At 34.8% G+C, this 20,266-nt stretch overlaps 1 protein-coding gene across 11 annotated transcripts in view; it reads right to left on the bottom strand.

The window, feature by feature from the left end:
* Nucleotides 1-20,266, bottom strand: part of KIAA0825 (KIAA0825 ortholog) — a 243,184-nt gene that overhangs the window by 187,785 nt on the left and 35,133 nt on the right. For 9 of the 11 annotated variants that reach the window (XM_038124587.1, XM_038124585.1, XM_038124589.1 and 6 more), the window contains 2 exons: nt 14,307-14,446; nt 5,093-5,261 (listed from right to left, as the gene is read on the bottom strand). In XM_038124587.1, the coding sequence (XP_037980515.1) occupies nt 5,093-5,261; nt 14,307-14,437 (300 nt within the window). In that variant the 5' untranslated portion in view covers nt 14,438-14,446. Of the gene's footprint in view, nt 1-5,092; nt 5,262-7,621; nt 7,743-14,306; nt 14,447-16,244; nt 19,952-20,266 lie in introns of those variants that run through there. The other 2 variants (XM_038124582.1, XM_038124590.1) reach the window with 2 other exon arrangements.

The raw sequence follows: 20,266 nt of genomic DNA, 5'->3' as shown, positions 1-20,266 counted from the left end.
CTCTGCCAATAACTCACACTCATCTTCTCATCTTTCTTATATCCCCAACCTCTTTTCTCAATCAATTCTAGACCACAGTTCAAAGGAAACCCTTGGCAGCCTTTTTTGTTGTCACAGCATCTTTTAAAGAAAGCGGTATGAAAAAATTTCTTAAGATTTACACAGATAATGACAGGTTTTTCTCATAAAACCAAGCAAGGAATTTATAAAATGGTCACCTTCTATGGCTCAGCAGGCAATCATCAAAAAGACCATTCTAAGGATGAAAAAGTCTTCCCAGGAGTCCCTTAAAGAACTAAAATTGAAAACTTGTCAAGAATAAAAGAGCCTCAGATCCTGACACAGGACAGAAGACTAAGGAGCTGTGTAACCCATCAAACCAAGATGCAGACTGATACATTAGTGGCTTCCATGTATATCTATGCTGTATGGGCTGGAGAAGGCTGTCAGTTAACAAAGCAAGTGAAATCACGTGGCTGCTGCTCCTTCTTCATTCAAGTTTGAAGAGCTCTCTCTCAGTCCAGGGCAAGGATCTCTGACCTTAGAGCTGCTTCAGCTTCAAGAGGTCATGCAGCAAATAGCAGCTCCTCTTGTCACAGCTCAATACTACTGTCACAAGAAAACTGAGTGGAATTGGTGGTATTCTTGATTTTCTTAGTTTCAGTAGGAAAGCCTTAAGTGGATGAGAATCTAGAAGCCCTCTCACTTGCTCCTTCATCTCCTCAGGGGGGTTCATTCCAGTCTGTCCTTTATCTGTCATAGTTTCACCCCAGCCAGCAACCAAGCCCCAGGCAGCCATTTGCTCACTCTTGTACCAGCAGGACTGAGGAGAGAACTGGAAGGGTAAAAGCCACAAAACTCATGGGTTGAGAGACAGACAGATTAACAGGTAAAGCAAAAGCCATGCACACAAGCAAAGCAAAACAAGGAATTAATTCACTGCTTCCAATGGCAGGCAGATATTCAACCATCTCCAGGACAGCATCACTCATCACCAGATCATCACTTCAGACATACCTGTTTTCTTTCTTCCCCATACTTTATATACAGAGCCTGATGCTACATGGTCTGGAATCTCTCTTTGGTCAGTTTGGGTCACCTGTGCTGGCTGTGTCCCCTCCCCTCTTCCCATGCACCCACAACTTCCTCACCAGTGTTACAGTATGAACAGCAGAAAGGCTCTGTGTAAGTCCTGCTTGGCGATAATAGAAAAACCTCTATATTGTGCTGTGGGTTCAGCACAAATCCAAAACATAGCTCTATACTAGATACTAGAAATCAGCACAGTCTGGAAGTCATACTCCATCCTACAAAGCAACGCTGGCAAAGAAACCTTTGCTACCTTCCACCTTCAGCATTGCTGATTTATTTAACTAACAGTATTTGAAGAAATTACTAGTTTTATTTCTGTTCTTATTTTGAAGGAGACGTAAATTGAATATTCAAGTTTGAGTATGTTATTGCATAAACATAATCATTTTGGAATGCCAAATACTAAATCCTTCCCCTGTAGCAAGATTTTATCAATAGATAAGTATGCTTCAGAGTCACAAAAATTTTTTAATTCAGAACACTTATTCTTTGTTCTGGATGTTTCAAACCTGTTACATACCTTAGAGGGTTTAACCTTCTTGTTGCCCACTACTCTGACCAGAGTTTCTTGAAAAAAAAACCCACTTTCACTATAGTACCTAATTCTGAATAACAAACTGGAAGCATGATTGCCTCTTATAAAGAAAGTCTTAAAAATAACAGACTACCTATTTTTCTTCCATTTTAGATCTTTATTCCAAAATAATTCTTATTAATTCTTCTTAGGAAGATAGGAAGCAGGAAAGATATGGAAGACAGAATAATAAAGGAAATTATCAGTTCAATATCATCCTACAAAAGCATGTGCATGTAATAGAAATATGTGTAACTGGTTCAAATCTTAAATCGTATATATCAAAATGCATAATACTGGCCCCGTTTTCTTTTATTATCTGCTAAACTATTCTATAAAGTTTAGTGACCCCAAAGAAAAAAAGTGTTTCAAAGTGTAAACTGAAACCCTGATTACTAACTACTGTGTTGAAAGGTTGTCTCTTGGCAAGTAGACTTCTGGACTTTAAATTTTGGTTTTTTTTTTTTATGAATCATGCTCAAATACTACATTCTGAAATGTACAAAGCAAGAGAAGCTGTCAAAACAGTGCATGCACCTGATGCCTTCAGTGATGAATCCAAATGATCTTCCAAGCAAATCCCTACTGCTGCTTTTTAAGGCAAAGCAGAGATATTTTTATATATCTAAGGATTGTTTCAAGCCCTTTGCAATTAGAACCACCGCATTAAAAATAGGAGCTTGCAGGTGCTAATTTAGACATAGTGATACTCACAAAGAGTACCTGAAGTGAACTTTGAAGCTGTGGAAAGTGTCATCAAGTGTCTTCACACATTGCCTATATTGATGTATGCTTTTTAATTTAAAAACTAACTTATAAAAATATTGCAACGGATGATGCCAGCACTATTCAAGAGCAAAAGATCCAAATGAGTATCCAAAAGTTTTGGAGAAGCATAAAAAGTTCCCTTTTGAGCACAAAAAGTTAGTCATAACAATAACATACAGAAAACCAGTTGCAGTTTACCAACTGGATTACTGTGTAATATGCACAACTACCTACCATATCAATAAACAAGTACAGTAAGACGAAGACTTGATTAAAAAAAGAATCTGCCATTATTTTAGCAGGAACAGAATTTAATGACAATGTGTTAGTGCATATATTCAGCTTGTAAATATGAGTTACGAGACAGTACATAGAATGATAAAATTTCACATAATTAACATTTTCAGGCTTCATGAAGAAATTCTCAGAATTTTCATAAAAATTTACAAAAGTATGATAATAATAATAAACTAAATATAGCACCCCAGGCAAAGCCCAAAAAGAACTTTGTATTGTTTTTCAATTGTCTCAGCAGCTTTAAACAAAATTCCTAACAAAATAAATACACATAATAAATGCCAACAATGAATAGGGATATTGTTCTGAAGTAGAAAGAATGTTCCTGTTACTGAATATGAATTATATATACTTAATTAAAAGCAGGCCAGAAGAAATTATCTAATTAGTTCAATGGATAGAGATATATATTTAAGAAAGGTCAATTCATAATAATCTCATTAATGCTGAATATTATTGAAAATAGTTTACTGCAGACCTGTTTATGGAACTGAATGTAACTTCTTACAGACAGACTGTAGCATGGTCAGTACTACAGATACAGACAGTACAGATATATTTTTCATCTGTAATTCCTTCTACACAACAGGCTGAATTATCTAAGAAGCCATAAGCCTGGAAATAGTGATGTGAAAGTTGCTGAGCTACAAAACTGTTTTCATTATAAGCTGCAGAATTGAGACTTCCAGGCTTCTCACTTTGCTGTCTGTTTAGCAGCCTGCCACAGAGCCATTCTCAAGGCTTAAATGGATACTACAGCTCACAGCAAGACTGTCATGCAGTTAGCAAGCTCCCGGGAAGCTGGTGAGCTGGAAAACACATTTTATATGAGATGGGAACATTTCAGTGTTTTCCAAACAAATGCCGCCACCTGGTGTTCAGGCATATGGCTTGAATAGACCTTGAAGAAGGAAGTAAGCAGGGAATTGACACAAGTAAGTCAGTCATCAGTTCCATGCCACATTCTGAGGGAATACAGTAATGATCTAAGTGGACTAAGAAGAATAACAAAAGACTCCTGAAAGCAAGAACTTTACAGTCAGCTTTTTCTGAGATTCTCTAATTTCATCTAGATCAAGTATGAAGTGTAGCAGCCTCTGACATCCTTGAATGGGATGATTATTAACAGCAACATTCATACTGATCAACTTTGTCAGAAGAGAACAAAATCACTCTTCACCACATGAACATTAAAGACCTGGCGTCTCTAAAAGTTACTTCCTCATTTGATACAGATCAATATCCAGTGGAATCAATGGTGACTGAAAGAGCAACAATAGTCCTAAAGAGCTCAAAAAATGATTGATTTTTATCAATCATTGATTTGATCAAGCTTGTGCTCTAGCCATAGAAAACACTCCCCTTCTTTACAATTTTCCTCTTCCATTACAGCTAATCTTAGCCTGAAGTTGTTCATGGTCTACAACTAAACCATGACACGGAAGCAACAAAGAATAATCACTGGATACTGTTTATGTGTTTTGATCTCATATATATGTATCATATCAAATGTACACATATAAAGTTTATATATAAACTTGAAGACCATCATATACTGAGGGATCAACCTTCACTTATCTTGCCAATTCAATTTTCCAGACTTCCATTTCCACAGGTATACTCAAATGAAAGCTTTCAAAAGCTTTCATTAATTTTTCATTAATAAAATTCTGGATAAAAATACTCTCTAATATTCTTCAATTTCAATGAAGTAAAATTTGATTTCTGATTGCATATAGTTGTATAACTTGGTAGAACAAAAACTGTAGCTCCCCCATTTCTCATTGGGAAGCGTAGAATCATTTGGATTGGAAGGGACTTTTTTAAAGCTTGTTTAGTACAATCCTCCTACAATGAGCAAGGACATCTTCAGCCAGATAAGCCTGCTCAGAGCTCAGTACTACTTGGCCTTGAACATTTCCAGAGATGGGGAATCTATCACCTACCTCTTTGGCCACACAGCAGGTAGGAAGTTAATGCTTAAATAATGCATAAAGGACAATAACATACATTAGATGAGTTAAATTCATACTGATAAAAGTGAAGAACATGCAGTAACACTGACAGCCTTAGTGTAGACAGTAACTTCCAATGTTTTTTTATCAACATGTGCTTTATAAAACAATCCAAGCAGTGCTGAACATATGGTAGCATCTGTGAAAAGATTTTGTTCCAAGTTTGTCTATTTAAGGCATGATCAAAAGGAAACATAACACCCTGCTGCAGACATGGATTTATGAACTATCCTCACAACAGTAAAGGCTGAAATGAGAAAACTAATTGAACTCATCTAACCACCTCCCCACCTCCAATTGTATAATCAACTTTCCAACAATAAAGTTTTTAATAAACAATTTTTACCAGGGTCTTAAGGAACTCCAGCAGCTCTCCATGGTCTGTAGAAGAAGGTCTGAGAGAACTAAAATTGCAGTGACTTAGCCACTGAATGCAGTCAGTTGTGCTTTGTAGTACTTCATCAGTACATATTTCATTTACGTCCGATTGCAGGTCCTTAAGACACTTTTCTATGCTAAAAAAAAAAAAAAAACCACAGAATTTTTCTACATTATTTGGAGACAAAAGTGTTTTATATATGCCATATTTTAAAAAGAAAAACTACTTCAAATTAAGGTAACTCTAGTCCTTCTTATTCACAGATTAAGCTACCCTTACAAAATAAGACCTGAATTTGCAGAATTAACAATTAACATTTAAGTACTGTTAAGCTAGAGCTAAAAAAACTTTCCTTCAGGCCAGACTGTACCAGAGTATGTACAGATTCACTTTCAAACAATCGTACTCATTTTAATAAAGTAGTTAATGAACAAGACATTAGCCAACCTAATATCTGGTCCATGGTGCTTAATTAGCTAAAGCAGAGACTATAAACTGAATCAATTACTGTACTGCATTTTGCTCCTTTAGCAATCAGCAGTTGTTTTATAAAACACAAGATATATTAATAAGTTCTTAATAATCCACTGACATCACAGAAAATGGTGAAAAGAATTTCAGAGCCAGTTGCGCTGAGAAAGCAGATGTTTTCTTTCTTGTTTTGTCATTAGAATATCTGAAAGAAAACAAACTTTGTATTCAAGGAGCTGATCCACTCTTTAACTTTCATCTAGAATCATAACTCTTTTTAGATGTGTCGGTTAGGTTTTTACAGTGATTTCATTTGCAAAGTTCACAAGAGTAATTGAACATCCAGAATTATTTTATTTCTACTTGCGTGGACAATTAAGTGAAAACAAAACAAAACAAAAAATCCAAAACAATCTAATTCTATTTATTTTCCTACAAAAACACATTTTTGGTATTTCATTTCTACATTTTTTTTCAAAAGCAGTGTTTAATATCTTATACAGTTTCAGTTAGAAAAATAGAATTTAGATCCTGGCAAAACTGGGTTTAATAGCCCAGCCAAGAATTCCAATCCTCTACTTGACAAAAGATTGGCAAGTATCTTTTTAGTTAGTGAAATCTGTTCTCAGGACTATGAAACTAAATGCCTTCTTCATACACCTTGGCTCCTGGGACACTATCAAAAGCTCTTATTGTGGTGTGCCGATCTATCTCAAACATTCCCAAATAGATTACAGCATTGTGCACTATAAAACACACTACTATTGTTAAATCTGTGCCCATCTACTACTATTACAAGGGAATTTTTACACTTATCTTTGATATTTGAATCTGTGAACAAGCTAATAAACTATAAGCTATGAATAAACTACAGCCTTCTCAAGACCAGACATTTTGGTAATTGGTCCCAATATTGATAAGGGGATTAAATGGATAGATTTCAGTGCCACTCCCCTGCTCCTTACCTCACCCACAAGTACAAATCATGATAACTATGTTCATTTTAATTAATCCTTTTATCCTCCCAAAATAAGCATTTAATTAGGACTCAAGCTGGTTTTGATTGAATAAACATATTTTCATCCTGTTTATTTACAGCATACAGAATACTGTAGGTAAACAGGGTTTCAAAAACACTGCTGCATCTTGCTAAGAATTTTGTCAACACTCAGTAATACAAGAACATGGTTAATTATAGTTACTTACTCCTTTACATGAATTACAATAATTAAATATTTTGGAATTTGGTTACCTTTAAAAAAAAAGTCTATTATCTGAGTTTAGAAAGCAAGTGTTTTAAGTTTAAAAAATACTTCTGTTAAATATGATTAAAATTATTCTAACCACCTAGCCTGGTAACAAAAACTTTATAATTTCACATCAGTGTAGGCAGAATGAGTCTTTGATTTCCTGGTTTAGAAAAGAAATTTCCTAATGTTTCAGAAACTGCAAACAAAAATCTAATTTTGATGTGAAAAATAATTAATCTATTAATTAATTTTCTTAAAAGTACAATTTTTTAAAAACCATATAAACTACTAGATTCCTTTTTTCCCAGTAGCATTTTTTCATTAAGTGCAAATGTATTTTTTTTAAGTTCAGAGTAGCAAATTTGCTCCCTCTTTGAAGATACTGCGGCACTAACCCAGATGATGTCAACTGACATGATATACATACTATGGACATGGACATTTAACGACCCTCAATAAATTTTTTGTCCACAGACGACTCAACAGTTTTTTTGGGAACCTGTGGAACTCTTCAGACACAAACAGAAAAAAAAAGTTACCAAACTACTAAGGAAGGAGTGGAATGTAAAAGCTCAAAGAAAAAACATAACCTTTCTCTGTAGCAAAGAAACCTGATGGTTATGCTTTTACTTTTTTTTTTAATTGACTGATTTTTCAAGAAACAAATCTTTAGTCCCACACAAGTAGTACCCTGAGCATTTGTGGGCACATATTTTTTTGTGGCTAGTACTCCTAACATACCATTATGCAAATGAAAATTATGTGACTGAAATACCTTCTCCTTCTCACAGGTGAGATTGCCTGCAGCTCTTTAACAAACCAAAGCAAAGTTGTGTTACATTATCTGTGTCCACACTGGAGTGCTTTTCTGGAGAAACATCTGGTAAGTACCCACACTGCAGAGAGACAATCTCAATGTAAGAGCCCTTAGGTGCTCTTATTTATTAAGTTTACAATAATTTTTACAGATAACCTAATCTTCTACAGAGAATGCTTTTTAAGTGACTTCATCAATGGACAGAGTTAAAAAAGTACTGCAATGGAACTGATAGTGTGAGCACTATCGTACTATCGTACAAAGTCACACAACATTATTTTGAAACTCATGGTATCAGAATAAGGGTTGCCCCTCCATGTATCATTTTCCATTGCCTGAGATTACTATGAGTATGTTGAAGTACGATCTTCTAACTCCTTTCAATTTCTAACAAGCACATTTCAATTTATTTTATCTAGCATAGGGAGTAGCCATAAAATGACAATGATATTGGTTAAATTAAACTGCTAAGCTATAAAATAAAATTATTTTTTAACCTCATGTTCCTTATTCCTAAGATCCTCACATTCATGGAAACACAGCTTTAGAATCAGTTTACATGTCTTTTTTTTCAGAACAGACTGTTTTAAAATAAATGAGATCATTGTTTTCACTACTGTTGAAGATGCAAGCAGTGTTAGAAAACTACTGTTACTGCTCATTAAAAAGCTTGACTGCTAGAGGTATAGGACATTCATATCCAAAAAAGTCTTATCATTTGGAAGTCTGTGTATCAGAGGACCTGCTGAGAACAGTAAAAAAATTTGCAGAAAGACTTTTAGCAGTGTAACTCTAACTCACACAGACATTTTCATTGTTAACTTTCTCTTGATCTTGAACCCAAAGATGTAAACCAAAGACACAGCACCTGGTTAAAGGACTTTGAAAACTATTGCATATCTCTAATTTAGCTCCTTACAAAACATATCCACTCTTAACTGTAAAGTAACTGTATCATTGAAACCAGAAGAAATAGAATGGTGATGGCTTTGCTACACTTTAGCAAGATAAAGTTACTCAACAGTTTAACCATATACCAGTCAGTTCTAACTGAACCACGGCCTGCCCACCTTTAATTTCCATTGTTGTTTTAAAGGTTCGAGATATTTCTGTCACAAAATGCAAGCTTTGTCTTGGTAAGTTATTTCAGAAGACAGGCAGTGAAACATGAGTTGTTCAACTCCATTGACTAAAACATGACAGTGACAAATAAGGGTTCAAAACCCATCATCTGATATATATGCTCATATGAAATGCAACGGGATACTTTATAGGGCAGTCAAAAATCTGATTACAGCTTCTGTAGATGTAGATGACAGCTAATTAACCACCTAAGGTACTGACACAGTGATAATCACTGAATATTTGAATAAAGAAATCATGTGTCAATAAAACAGCCAATTTCTGTGCAACTGTGCTGCCCAGCTAGCAAGTTGCTATGGAACAACTAACCCAGACTCAGTGATTATGCACGAAGACAACACAGTCTGCACAGAAAAAAAAAATACATTCGTCTCTCAGTTTGTTTACTTATTCCTTAGCACTTGGTCGAGCAAAGGGATTAGACTAGACAACTACAATTCTGATGAAGTTTTTATTAACATTGCTGTAATATCTTTACAGGCAACAATTTCTCAGGCAAACACCAAAGTAATGCATTTGTACAACGAGCCAGCTACATTCACCCAAAAGAGTCAAATTATTTTTGAAAGCTGAGATAAATATTAGGTCTGAGTAAAACTGATAAAATCATAAGATTTTTTCCTCTACAATTAGCCCTCATTTTGAAATTCTCCCAAATACTCAACCACTCTTGGGATTTTGGTTGAAGAAGCCAAGATTCTGATAAATCTCTTGACTAACAGGAATATGAGGCATAACTGCTTCCTAAAAATTCCTGAGCAGAACAAGCAAAGATTTTCTTCAAAATAAGACAGAAAGATAACTCCTGCAGCACATCTCAGTTTAAAAACACATAAGCCCTTTTACACATCAGTTCTAATACAGGAAAATAGAACGAGGTAGTTTGACTTAATACCCTGTTTAAAACTCCTCCATCCCTTTGTTTTGATATTGATAAGCATTTCTTGGCAAATCAGCAAAGTTATGATCAACAGCTGGACCATGTCATACTAACATCCTTACTGAGACACCTTCCAGATCTACAATTCACAAGATCTTGCTAGTTCTCAAATAATTATCATAATTTATATCAAATGGTGATGGGAAAAGATGCAATGCTTATAAGTGTTTACTAGCACTGACCTCATTGCAGGCTTTCAAAATAGACCTTCAAAATCCTTATGACTAAACTACCGTTAATTAGGTCAGGTTGAAGTTTTCATGGTTTGACACTGGTCAACATGCCAGGCACCCATGAAAACCAGAACAAAGGGCTCATGAGTTGAGAAAAGGATTGGGAGAAAACACCCTAAGGGCAAAACAGGCTCAAACTTAAAAGTGTAAAGTAAACTTGTTACTAACAGAGTCAGAAGAGGTCAATGAGGAGTAAAATAAGCCTTTAAAACACCTTTCCCCACCCCCCCACCGCCCCCCCCCCCCCCCCCCCCCCCCCCAGCCCCTCTCTTCTTCCCACTGAGAGTGCAGGGAGACAGGGCATGGGGGGGGCTTGGTCAGTTTGTCACTCAAAATACTTCTTCAGTCTGCTTTTAGGGAGAGGAGCGTCTCTTCTGCTATGCGATGAGGTCCTTCCCACAGGAAACAGTTCTCCATTAACTTCTCCAGTATGACTCCAATTTCACAAGTAGAAGTCCCACCCAACCTCTCACTGTAACATGAGTCCCTCCCAGGGGCAAAACAGCCTTCCCAAAACTGCCATGGCATGAGTCACTGTTCATGAGGTGTAGTCCTTTAGGATAAGCTGCTCTAGTTTGGCAGCAAAGGCCCTCTTTTCTCTGTCTCTGGAAACAAGGGCCTCTCTGTTCAGGTCTCCCATTGGATTACAGCTTTTTTTAGCACCCACCTGCTCCAGCATGAGCACTTTTCCCAAAGGCTGCAACTGGATCTCTGCATCGCCCCATGGACTTCATGGATTACATGGAGATAGTTTTATTATAGCCCTCCCCACAATGTGCAGAGAAATATTGACTCCAATGCTTGGAGCACCTCCTCTCCCTCTTTCTTTTCATTGATCTCGGCATCACCATGTTGTCTTTTTCCAGATGTCCTCACTTCCTCCTCTTTCTCTGACTAGGAAAAAAATTTTCACTGCTCTTAAGTACCATTGACAACAAATTCTACCTTTTTAAAGATACCTGCAGGATCTTGCAGTGCTGAGAAGTTGATTTTGTCTAGGGTCTGTCTGGGGGAATCGCTCTCCTTGTTTCTGCTGCCAGCCATGCAGCCCAGCCCCCATCATGCAGGTGGTGCAGCTGCCATGATGCTGGAACTATTCCGTGCCTCTCTTCATGCAGGGCACCGGGGAGGAGAAGCCGCTGTCGCCACCCCTGTCCTTCTGCCTGCAGTACAGCTGGCTAGGAGCAACCAGGCAGGCAGAACTCACCATGGCCGCGGCGGCAGCCACATTGCTGTGTGTGCAGCGCCGAAACGGTGCCGGCGGTGGCGCCTCACCACCCCTGAGAAAAAGGTGCTCCTGTGCAGATTTTCTGCTTAAATGTGTCATCACAGAGGCATTGACAACTTCTCTAATTGGCCCAGCAGCATGTCCACCTTCAGAGCCATAAGAGACTGCTCTGTTGGACATTGTGGAAGCTTCTAGAAGCTTCTCACAGAAAGCACCTCTGTGACTCTTCCCCTCCCCCCTAAAAAAACCAGGCTCTGTTAAACCAACACAAAGTTTATCAGATTGAAGTCAAATTAGGCTTTTGTGAAAAGCCTCACATATTTATAGTCTCCAGGGTGGTGTAGAGCTACAATTATTATTAAATAATTGTGTTGAATTCTAAGCAATTGTTCTGTTGATGAAGACATAGAATATCTCCTACTGTCCTACAGTCTCACAAAATCTTATTGCTTTATCACAACTAAAAGGTAGCACTCACTGAAGAAAAAACTGAATACAGAAATAAAAATCAACTGCTGAAAAGACCTCATGCTTAGCAATCACTTAGAGTTATGAACTATAGGCTTGGTTTCAAGCTCTGTACTGTATTCCCTGCTTAGAAATATTAAATATAAACTGCAAGTTTAGTTCTGTGAATTGCTAACAAGTGAAATGTTAGTAATTCTTAAACCACCAATTCATAAAAATAATCCAAATACTCTGTTTTGATGAGCAGTAAAAGTCAAAGTAACTGTGAAAGGAAAGAATGAAGATAAAAGGCCAACCTGATGAATACAACTTCATACTTGAGAATAACCTTGAGACTACCCCTGTACCCAAAACTGGCCAGCAATGATGATCATTTTGAGAGCTCATATTCACCTGCTTCAATAAACTGCCGTAAAAATAAACTTAACATTCAAGTGTAATAAGAGTTCCATTACATAACAGTGAACGAATGAACCACTTACTACATTAAAATTTGCATACAACACAATTGCACACAGATGGCCTTTTTTTGTTGTTACAGCACCAAGTAGGATTGGTACAGTACAAAAATACTGAAGGTAATTCAACACCTGAAAACCATATCTGATTTGTTATGTCACACAATTTTATAAAACCTATTCAGTTAGAAGTCAATAAATGAGCAGTTGAGTGATTTATACACTCTTGCCTCATAATTTTTTACACAATGTTTTATTTTTAAATATATATATATATATATATATATGATGTATACTATCATGTTCATTCTCTGTGGTCTAATAAAAGCATAAATCTATCTGATGAAAAATGGATTCTATTTGAAATGTATCACTGTATCACATAGAGCTGCTCTTATCATACCACTTACAAAGATCAATGGTAACTTGAAAATTATTTCCTTCTATGCCACCCCTAATATATTAGCAATAAAAGGACTCTTTTTAATTTAAAAGTCACATCAGCTGCTGTCCATCTTATTTTAAACTCTTTCCATTTCTGAAACTGACATACTACAGGAGCAAAATAGCACCTGGTAACTACAGAGCTACTTCCTGTTTTTCGTTGTGAAAATAAGGTTAAAACTAGCTTAAGTGTCAATTCAGCAGAAATTTGTCCTGACTTGCATTGCTGTGTATCACATCCTAATCCACATTCCAGCTCTCCTTTAATAAAATATCATTTGGATCTCACAAAACTTATAGTAAAAGTTCCTTCTGATTTGTAAGACTAGACAGGTAAGAGGGTGACAATCAGCCTACTTCAAGACATACAAACACTTCCACTGTGATGATGTAAATGTAAAATGTAACATAAGTGGCTGTAAAGTACCACTTAAAAGAATGAATGGCTGGCTTCCCTTCCCATAGTCAGATGTTTTCTCAACAAGCAGCATACATTTTTCCACATTAAAACAAAAAAATAGTAGTGAAGCATTCATTCTAAAGGTTCATTTTGAGAATAATCTTCCTAACTCTCAGGATATCTCTGAACAATGACAACAAAATCATTTTTATTTGGTAGTTAAAGAGGGGACAACAGTTATGCTAAAAACACTGATGCTGTTTTTTCCAGATATACAAGACCATAGACACACGAAACTTAATTACCTGTGTAATTAACTATGTTATGACAAAAACTAATCTCTAAGTATCTACATTTCGCTCATGTCAACATCTGGAATACTCTATCATGAAATTGTATTATACAGTGGTCCATAACAGCATATTTACCAGATCTTCACTACCACTGCTACCGTGGGATTATTAATATTGTAAGTACTTTAGCAAACACTAAGTTTTTAAATGAAAATGGGAGGTAAGACTAACAGAAATAACTGCCCCACCCCCACCTCCGCAAAGAAAAACCTCTTAGCCCAGTAGCCCAGCATAACCAGTATGACAGTAACTGAGAAATTATCTAAGTCAGTTTTCAGGGAGATATGGCAATGGTTTATTTCCATCCTTTCAGAAGATGTTTGGGAGCAAAGACTTCTGACAAATGTGGGCTACATTAAAATGATACAATCTTAAAAGAGATATTAGATGTTCTTTGAAATCATACTTTAAGATGTACTATTCATACTTGAAGATGCTCACAAAGGTGAGCATTTTAAAAATTTAATACAAAATCTTACCATTTGTATATCTCTGACTGTACACTTATTTTTTTAAATGGACTAAAACTTTATTTGCTTAAGAGCATCTTTCACTGAAAAGTATTACAAAGGTACTAAAGACTTAAGCCACAAAGTTTAAACTTTGCTTTTTGACAAATTCTGTAGTTGTTTTAGTTAATAAAAATTTATCTCATTAGTAGAGATGATTACTATCTCATAGTAATAGAAAATACAACTGTCATGAGAAGTCACATTTTCTTCCTTCACTATCACACCTACTGAAACAGAACCTAAGGTTAAGATAATACAATTGTTAAAAATACCAGAGAGAAAGACTACAGCACAATAATTATACAGCATTAAAATTTGTTAAATGCTTGAGTGGTTAAAATAAAATTACTACTGAAATATTTTTCAGAATTTTAACCCACTCCTAGAAAAGAAAGGTAAGTTAAGCCACATTTCTTCCCAAATGACTTTCACTAGTATTTTGGTACAAATAAAATACTCTTTACCTGGAAGAGTTCTTCTTTATTTTTTCATCAAGATCACTAAGGATCTGTCGAAATTCCAATTCTCCAGGGAGGACATTTAACAAACAGTCTAAATTGGAAGAATCAAAAGAATACTCTCCTCCCCATTCCATTTTTAGAATCTGTAAAATAAATACAGCAAAATGATTAAATAATGAAAAGATGCAGACTAGAAGTACCAAAGTACACAACAGCTTGTTCTTTGGAGATACTAGATTATATAATGATATGAATATTAGATTATTATGTTTCTGAATAGACTGCTATAGAGGGAAACCAGGAACACAAGTATTGAGATAAATTTCATAGTATCTTGCATTTCTTTAGTTTAAAGAAAATAGATCTTTTACATTAATCACAGCAGTAGCTTTTTTTTTTTAAGACTTAGAAAGAAAATTCTCACCATTATAAATGGAAACTAAAAACAAACATATTACAGGGAAAACTTATTTTCTGTATACTTATAATTTCTGTCCAAGGAGTGACTGTTTTCTGGAAATTTGACACATCATTGCAAACACATGCAAACATAAAAATCTAGACTAAACGAAGCTTCATCTTGCTATGTACTCATTTTAGTAAACACAGGTCAAATCCACCAGCCTAGTCAAACAAATACACTACCTTTGTGTCTTTATATCAGAAGCAAAGCATTAGCAGGTTTTTTTTTTCCTGTTTTCTGTTTTTTTTCTGCATCCTCTTGTGGAGAAATAATGAAATTGATTTTACCATCAGTGATGACTTACTACCAAAATTAAGAAAAAATATTATATAAAACCTGGAACTTTCTTAATAATCAGTATATTTCATGTCTACTATTTAGTATGTCATATTTAATACTATCTATACTGCAGCAACAACATGAGAACCAAACATAATATTCATAGGCACACAGTTTGGCAACAAAATATAATAAATGCATTCTTTTTCCCACAAAAATATTTTTTTACAAAGCAGCTACAGTGTTGGTTGTTATCTAGAGGCACTACTAGAAAAATAAATTGAATTTTTATAAGTGAACAGTCTGCAAAACACATGTTTAAAAAGAACATCAGATATTTAATATGCAAGGTCAAGATGATTGGTTTTGGTCATACATGTAGACTTAGAAGTAGCAGAAATGCACATTTCTGGTTTTGCTCTTCCAAAGCAATGTTCAAAAAACCTATGGAAGTTCTCTAAAGCATAATATCTTGCACATCTCAATTAACAGCACACCAATATGAAATATTTCATGGATAAAGTGTTTTCTTAAATTCTCAGAAGCTACAGAATACCCCTTTACAAATAACTATTCAAACATTTGCAACAGTTTGGGATGTAGCTGAAACTCAATCACTTGCTGGTGAAAAAGCCTGGATGTAAATCAAATACATCTCTTAAAGCATTAAGGAAATATCAGTCTTTTAATACAAAACTTAACAGATGTTACTACAATTAAAGACACTAATTAAAAGTAGAAGTTAAACGAAAACCATTAAAAAACACTTTACAGAACTGAGATAAAATGGATACTGAAAATACAGCTCTTTCTTCAAGTATGATACTACTTACAATAGACTTAGTCAAGCACACCCTTTTCTCTTATAAAGGGTTTACACAGAATGTAATTTTAACTCCATTCAATACCTATAACTCAATCCCATCTTTTATTCAAGTGTCTTGTAGAACAATCAATGATTGGTTTATAATGAACTGTATAATAGATAGATAGATAGACAGGTAGATATACTGCAAAAATACTAACAGTTTGGAATGAGTTACAGTTTTCATTAAATAGTTGCACAATCAAAATATGTATTCTTATGTAATCCTAACTCTTTACAGCCAAAAGAAGCTTATGCTCCTTGGAAAAAAATATCAGTATAGTTTACAGACTAGTAACTGTTTGCAAAATTCATCAAATGAAAAAAAAATCACCTTGTAAACATGACAGCCTAGTTTTCATGCATGCATTCCTGTAAGACTTCTATGTCATACTTCTTTGGTTCACTTGTCAAAACAAAGCAATTATTCCTTTCAGTCTTGGTTTATGGAAGAAAAGCAACATTCGATTATTCAGTTTTTAAATACTGTTTTAGATGGCTAATACTAATTTCTTCTTCTGAAAATCTAAACCCAAAAAGGTTTCAAAAGGAAAAAATAAGAGCATCAAGACATAAATTAGCACAATTGAGAAGAAATTTTACTGTTATTTAACATAACCAGAGCCAGGGCCTTCAGTGCACCAAGAGATTCTAACTGATGATCTGACTCTAAGTGGAACTACACCAGCCTGCTGCCTACCCTCCTTGTCTCCCCTGGGGGCAGCAGGATGGGCGTCAGCTAGCAAGGGCCCTCCCCTGTCATTTGGGATTTTCTCTGCCTCTCTTGTTAATCCAAAGAGCAGACAGTTGTTGATGCTCTCAAAGAACAAGTGTGACACAGCTCTCCTCTGATGGCAAAACGCTCAATGTTTGTTTTTTAAGAAAGAAATCCATTTCTTTCTTAAAAGAGAAATGGAGGAAGAACTCAGTTTGGAAAATCCAAATTCTTTCAAAGTATTTTAGACATTAATAACCCTCTTTTTTTCTGTAAAGGAGATTAATTTCAGATTTGTTATTAAGCTGCATAAAAATATCATTCTATTATATTTCAATTTACTATTATGATGAACTATTGTATGCTTTAAGACAAATGGTCTTAGAGAACCTGTTTCAGGTGCAATTCTCTAAGTCCCTATCCTAATAAACCTAGTTCTTTTCAAAACATATTAGAGGACTGCTCATCAACATTAAAATGACATAGCCGTCATGTTTTCTGTAGCTACTCAAGAATGTACTACTTAACCAATGCACAGTTTAGCTTAAAAAGAAATATTTTTCAGGTCTCTTATTTTAAGCCAAGATATCAATGAAATTTAACATCACTGTAATTATTTCCCACTTCTAACAACTGTAAATTATGAAACTTTTTACCAAAAATTATTAGGCCTATTAAAAAAAATACTACACAACACTTAAGTTAATATAACAGATAATTCTTGCTTTTAAAACTCTCAGGGTTTACCATTGAAAAGCACTTTTTGTGTGTGTGTTTTCTTTTTCAGTGTCAATTAAATGGAAGACATCTCCTATAAAAATTATATTTAGTTCCAATTGGTTATTTCTTCATTCTGATTAAACAATTAAATTAAACATACTTGTAAAAGCCTTCCAACACAAACATATATGTGAAATTCCATGGAATTTCTAAGACAAATTTGTAATATTTATATTTACTGTAATAAGTTTTGTTCTCAGACATACAGTTTGTAGAAGTGGCATTTAGCTAAATCTTGAACAGAATTTTTTGAGCACATCTGTTGTGCATGCACATCTCAATGTACCCATAATTTGGAAAAAGGGATATGTCAAACTGCAGCAGTGAAAGTATAGACAATTAGCCAAATCTTTGAAGCTTTTTTCTATTACTGCTTCTTATCTTACAGGAGATATCTCCTTATTGCCCTAACATTCTTGCAAAACTAAAAGGGAATGAGAGAATTGACAAGATTTTTCATCACTCAGCTTACGCTTTCAATGAGACCGTAACAATTATTTCCTTTATCTAGCTTTAGTTTTGTAACTGTTTCCAGCCGCTTTACAGCACAGATGTCATCTGCAATCGCACAGCAGGCAGCAAGAGCGATGGCAGTGGCCTGAGATACTACAATTCAATGTGAAATTCCTATTGTTCAGTATATTTAAATAGTCTGAATATTTAAAATTATTTTGAAAACCACATAGAGCATACAAAAGAAATCCATTTAAAAACTGCAATTTCTTGAGATCTACTCTGACATGGTAAAAGCTTTTTACCCAATTTTTCTGTGGCAAAAATCCTTTAAAATTATTAACTGTTACAAATAGACTTGTAAAAGAAAAGGAAAATTAAAAATTCTCTCTATAAAAGAACATGACGCATTTTTGTTTCTGCTCATATGTATCGAAGACCTCTATTTAAATTTTCCAAATTGCCTTTCACCTATTTTACACACTTTGCTGAAGCACACACAACATTTACAAAAAGAATATCATATTGTTCCAGTAAAAAAGAGACATTTAATGCATACAAAAAAAAAAAACCTCAACAAAACAGAACCACCAGCCTTCATGTGGTTTTATTTACTAAATATTTTGAATGCCACAAATAACTTTGAAACAAGTTTACTAAAATCATCTTGCAATGTTCCCCCTGCAGACTTTCCACATTTGCTGTTGTCATAAACTTATACCTAAATATTAATCTTATATTTGTAAATTATTATTCACCACAGACTTAAAACATTTGCCATTATATTTTTTAAAGATGGATTCTAAGTATCTATAATTAAATACTCATTTGTAACACTATTGAATACAGTTTTCTTCCAAATTCTGCCATAAGAGTCACCAAATAAGAAAATGGGAATAAAATATAACCAAAGAAACAGAGTCCTCAGTGTGGATGAAACAGAAAGCTATGCCTTCCACCTAAAGCTGTAATATCAGAATGCAGTGCTGTGATCTAAGCCAGCTATATTAGCCCTTAAATCATAACATTGTCAAAAAGGACTGTGCAAATGCACATTTCTGACAAATAGCATATGCTACTATTTTTAATATCTGTAGTTTTTTCAAACTATGTAACTTAGGCTGTATTGTAGACATATGTACATGACAGAATTTATAACTAAAATCCTTAAGTTCTCCCTATTGTCTCTCCCCAATTCTTTGAGCCACAGAAAGTGAAATGCTGAGAATAGAAAGGAATCAGCACTACTTTTTAAGATTTGCTGCTACTTGGGACTGGTAAAAAATGTTCAAAGACAGGAAAGAATTCTCATTTACATAAACTTAATCAAACACTATTGGTGTGACACTATTGTAAAGGCAGTGACTTCAAAGAGGAAGATGCCATCTGGAGTTAAAAGAAAACTTCTGAGTAGTTATGTCAGAAGAAAGGAATAAAGCTTAATGCAATTTCACAACCTTCAGTAAAGAAGAAATGGCCATTTTCTGAGTAGCTCTTGAGACAAACAGTCCTATATCATCTTCAGCTCTTAGCTGGTTATCCTGCAGCTGAATCCCACAGTGTATGATCCAAGGTTCAACATTTATAAACAAGTAACCCTTACACAAGAAGCCCACAAGCATTAAGAATCCTACCTCTAAATCCAGTGGCTTTCCCTACCATTTAGGCTTTCCCTCCTTATTAGTCTACATGGTTAGTCTACATGATTACTAAAATGTCTACATTAGTCTACATGGTTAGTCTACACGGTTACTTACACCATAAGTGTGACAACACAGAAGTGTGTCTGTATACAAGTGCAACTATTTTGTCTTCCTTTTCTGGTTTTCAAAATTCAAGATACTGCTTCTCAACCCATTTTGGTTTTTTTGGTTTTGGTTTTTCTTGTTTGTTTTTGGTGCCTGAGTTCCTATTTTATTTAATAAGTTGGGTTTTTTTTTTTTTTAAAAGGATAAATCTGGCGCAATGTTGTGTTCTTTTTATATGGTATAAGGCCTTAGCACAAAAAGTAATTTACAAAAAGTAATTTACTAATCAACTTTTCTACCAATGCCACATACAAACACAAGACAAAAATACTCTGTACTGTGGGACTGTCACGAATTAAGACTACATCAATCAATCTCATTGTCAAATTATTATACTTTATGAATGACGGATGTTTTAAAATAATTTTCAATTAAAACAATAATTACCAATCCATAGACTAAAGTAATCATCAATGCATAGAAAAGAGATTCTTAGAAGCCTAAATGGAAATACCTACTCAATATTTTTCTTATAATCTTCTTAGCCAAGAAACTGCAAAATAGAATAATTTCAAAACAGACTATACTACCTAGTTTATTTTGTACTGCTCCAGATGAGGGTTATAACCATTGAGTAAATTTTGCATAGACATATGAGAA

The sequence above is a fragment of the Motacilla alba genome, chromosome Z, assembly GCF_015832195.1.
Source record: "Motacilla alba alba isolate MOTALB_02 chromosome Z, Motacilla_alba_V1.0_pri, whole genome shotgun sequence".
Taxonomy (NCBI): Eukaryota; Metazoa; Chordata; class Aves; order Passeriformes; family Motacillidae; genus Motacilla; species Motacilla alba.
This window is presented reverse-complemented; position numbering and strand designations above follow the sequence as displayed.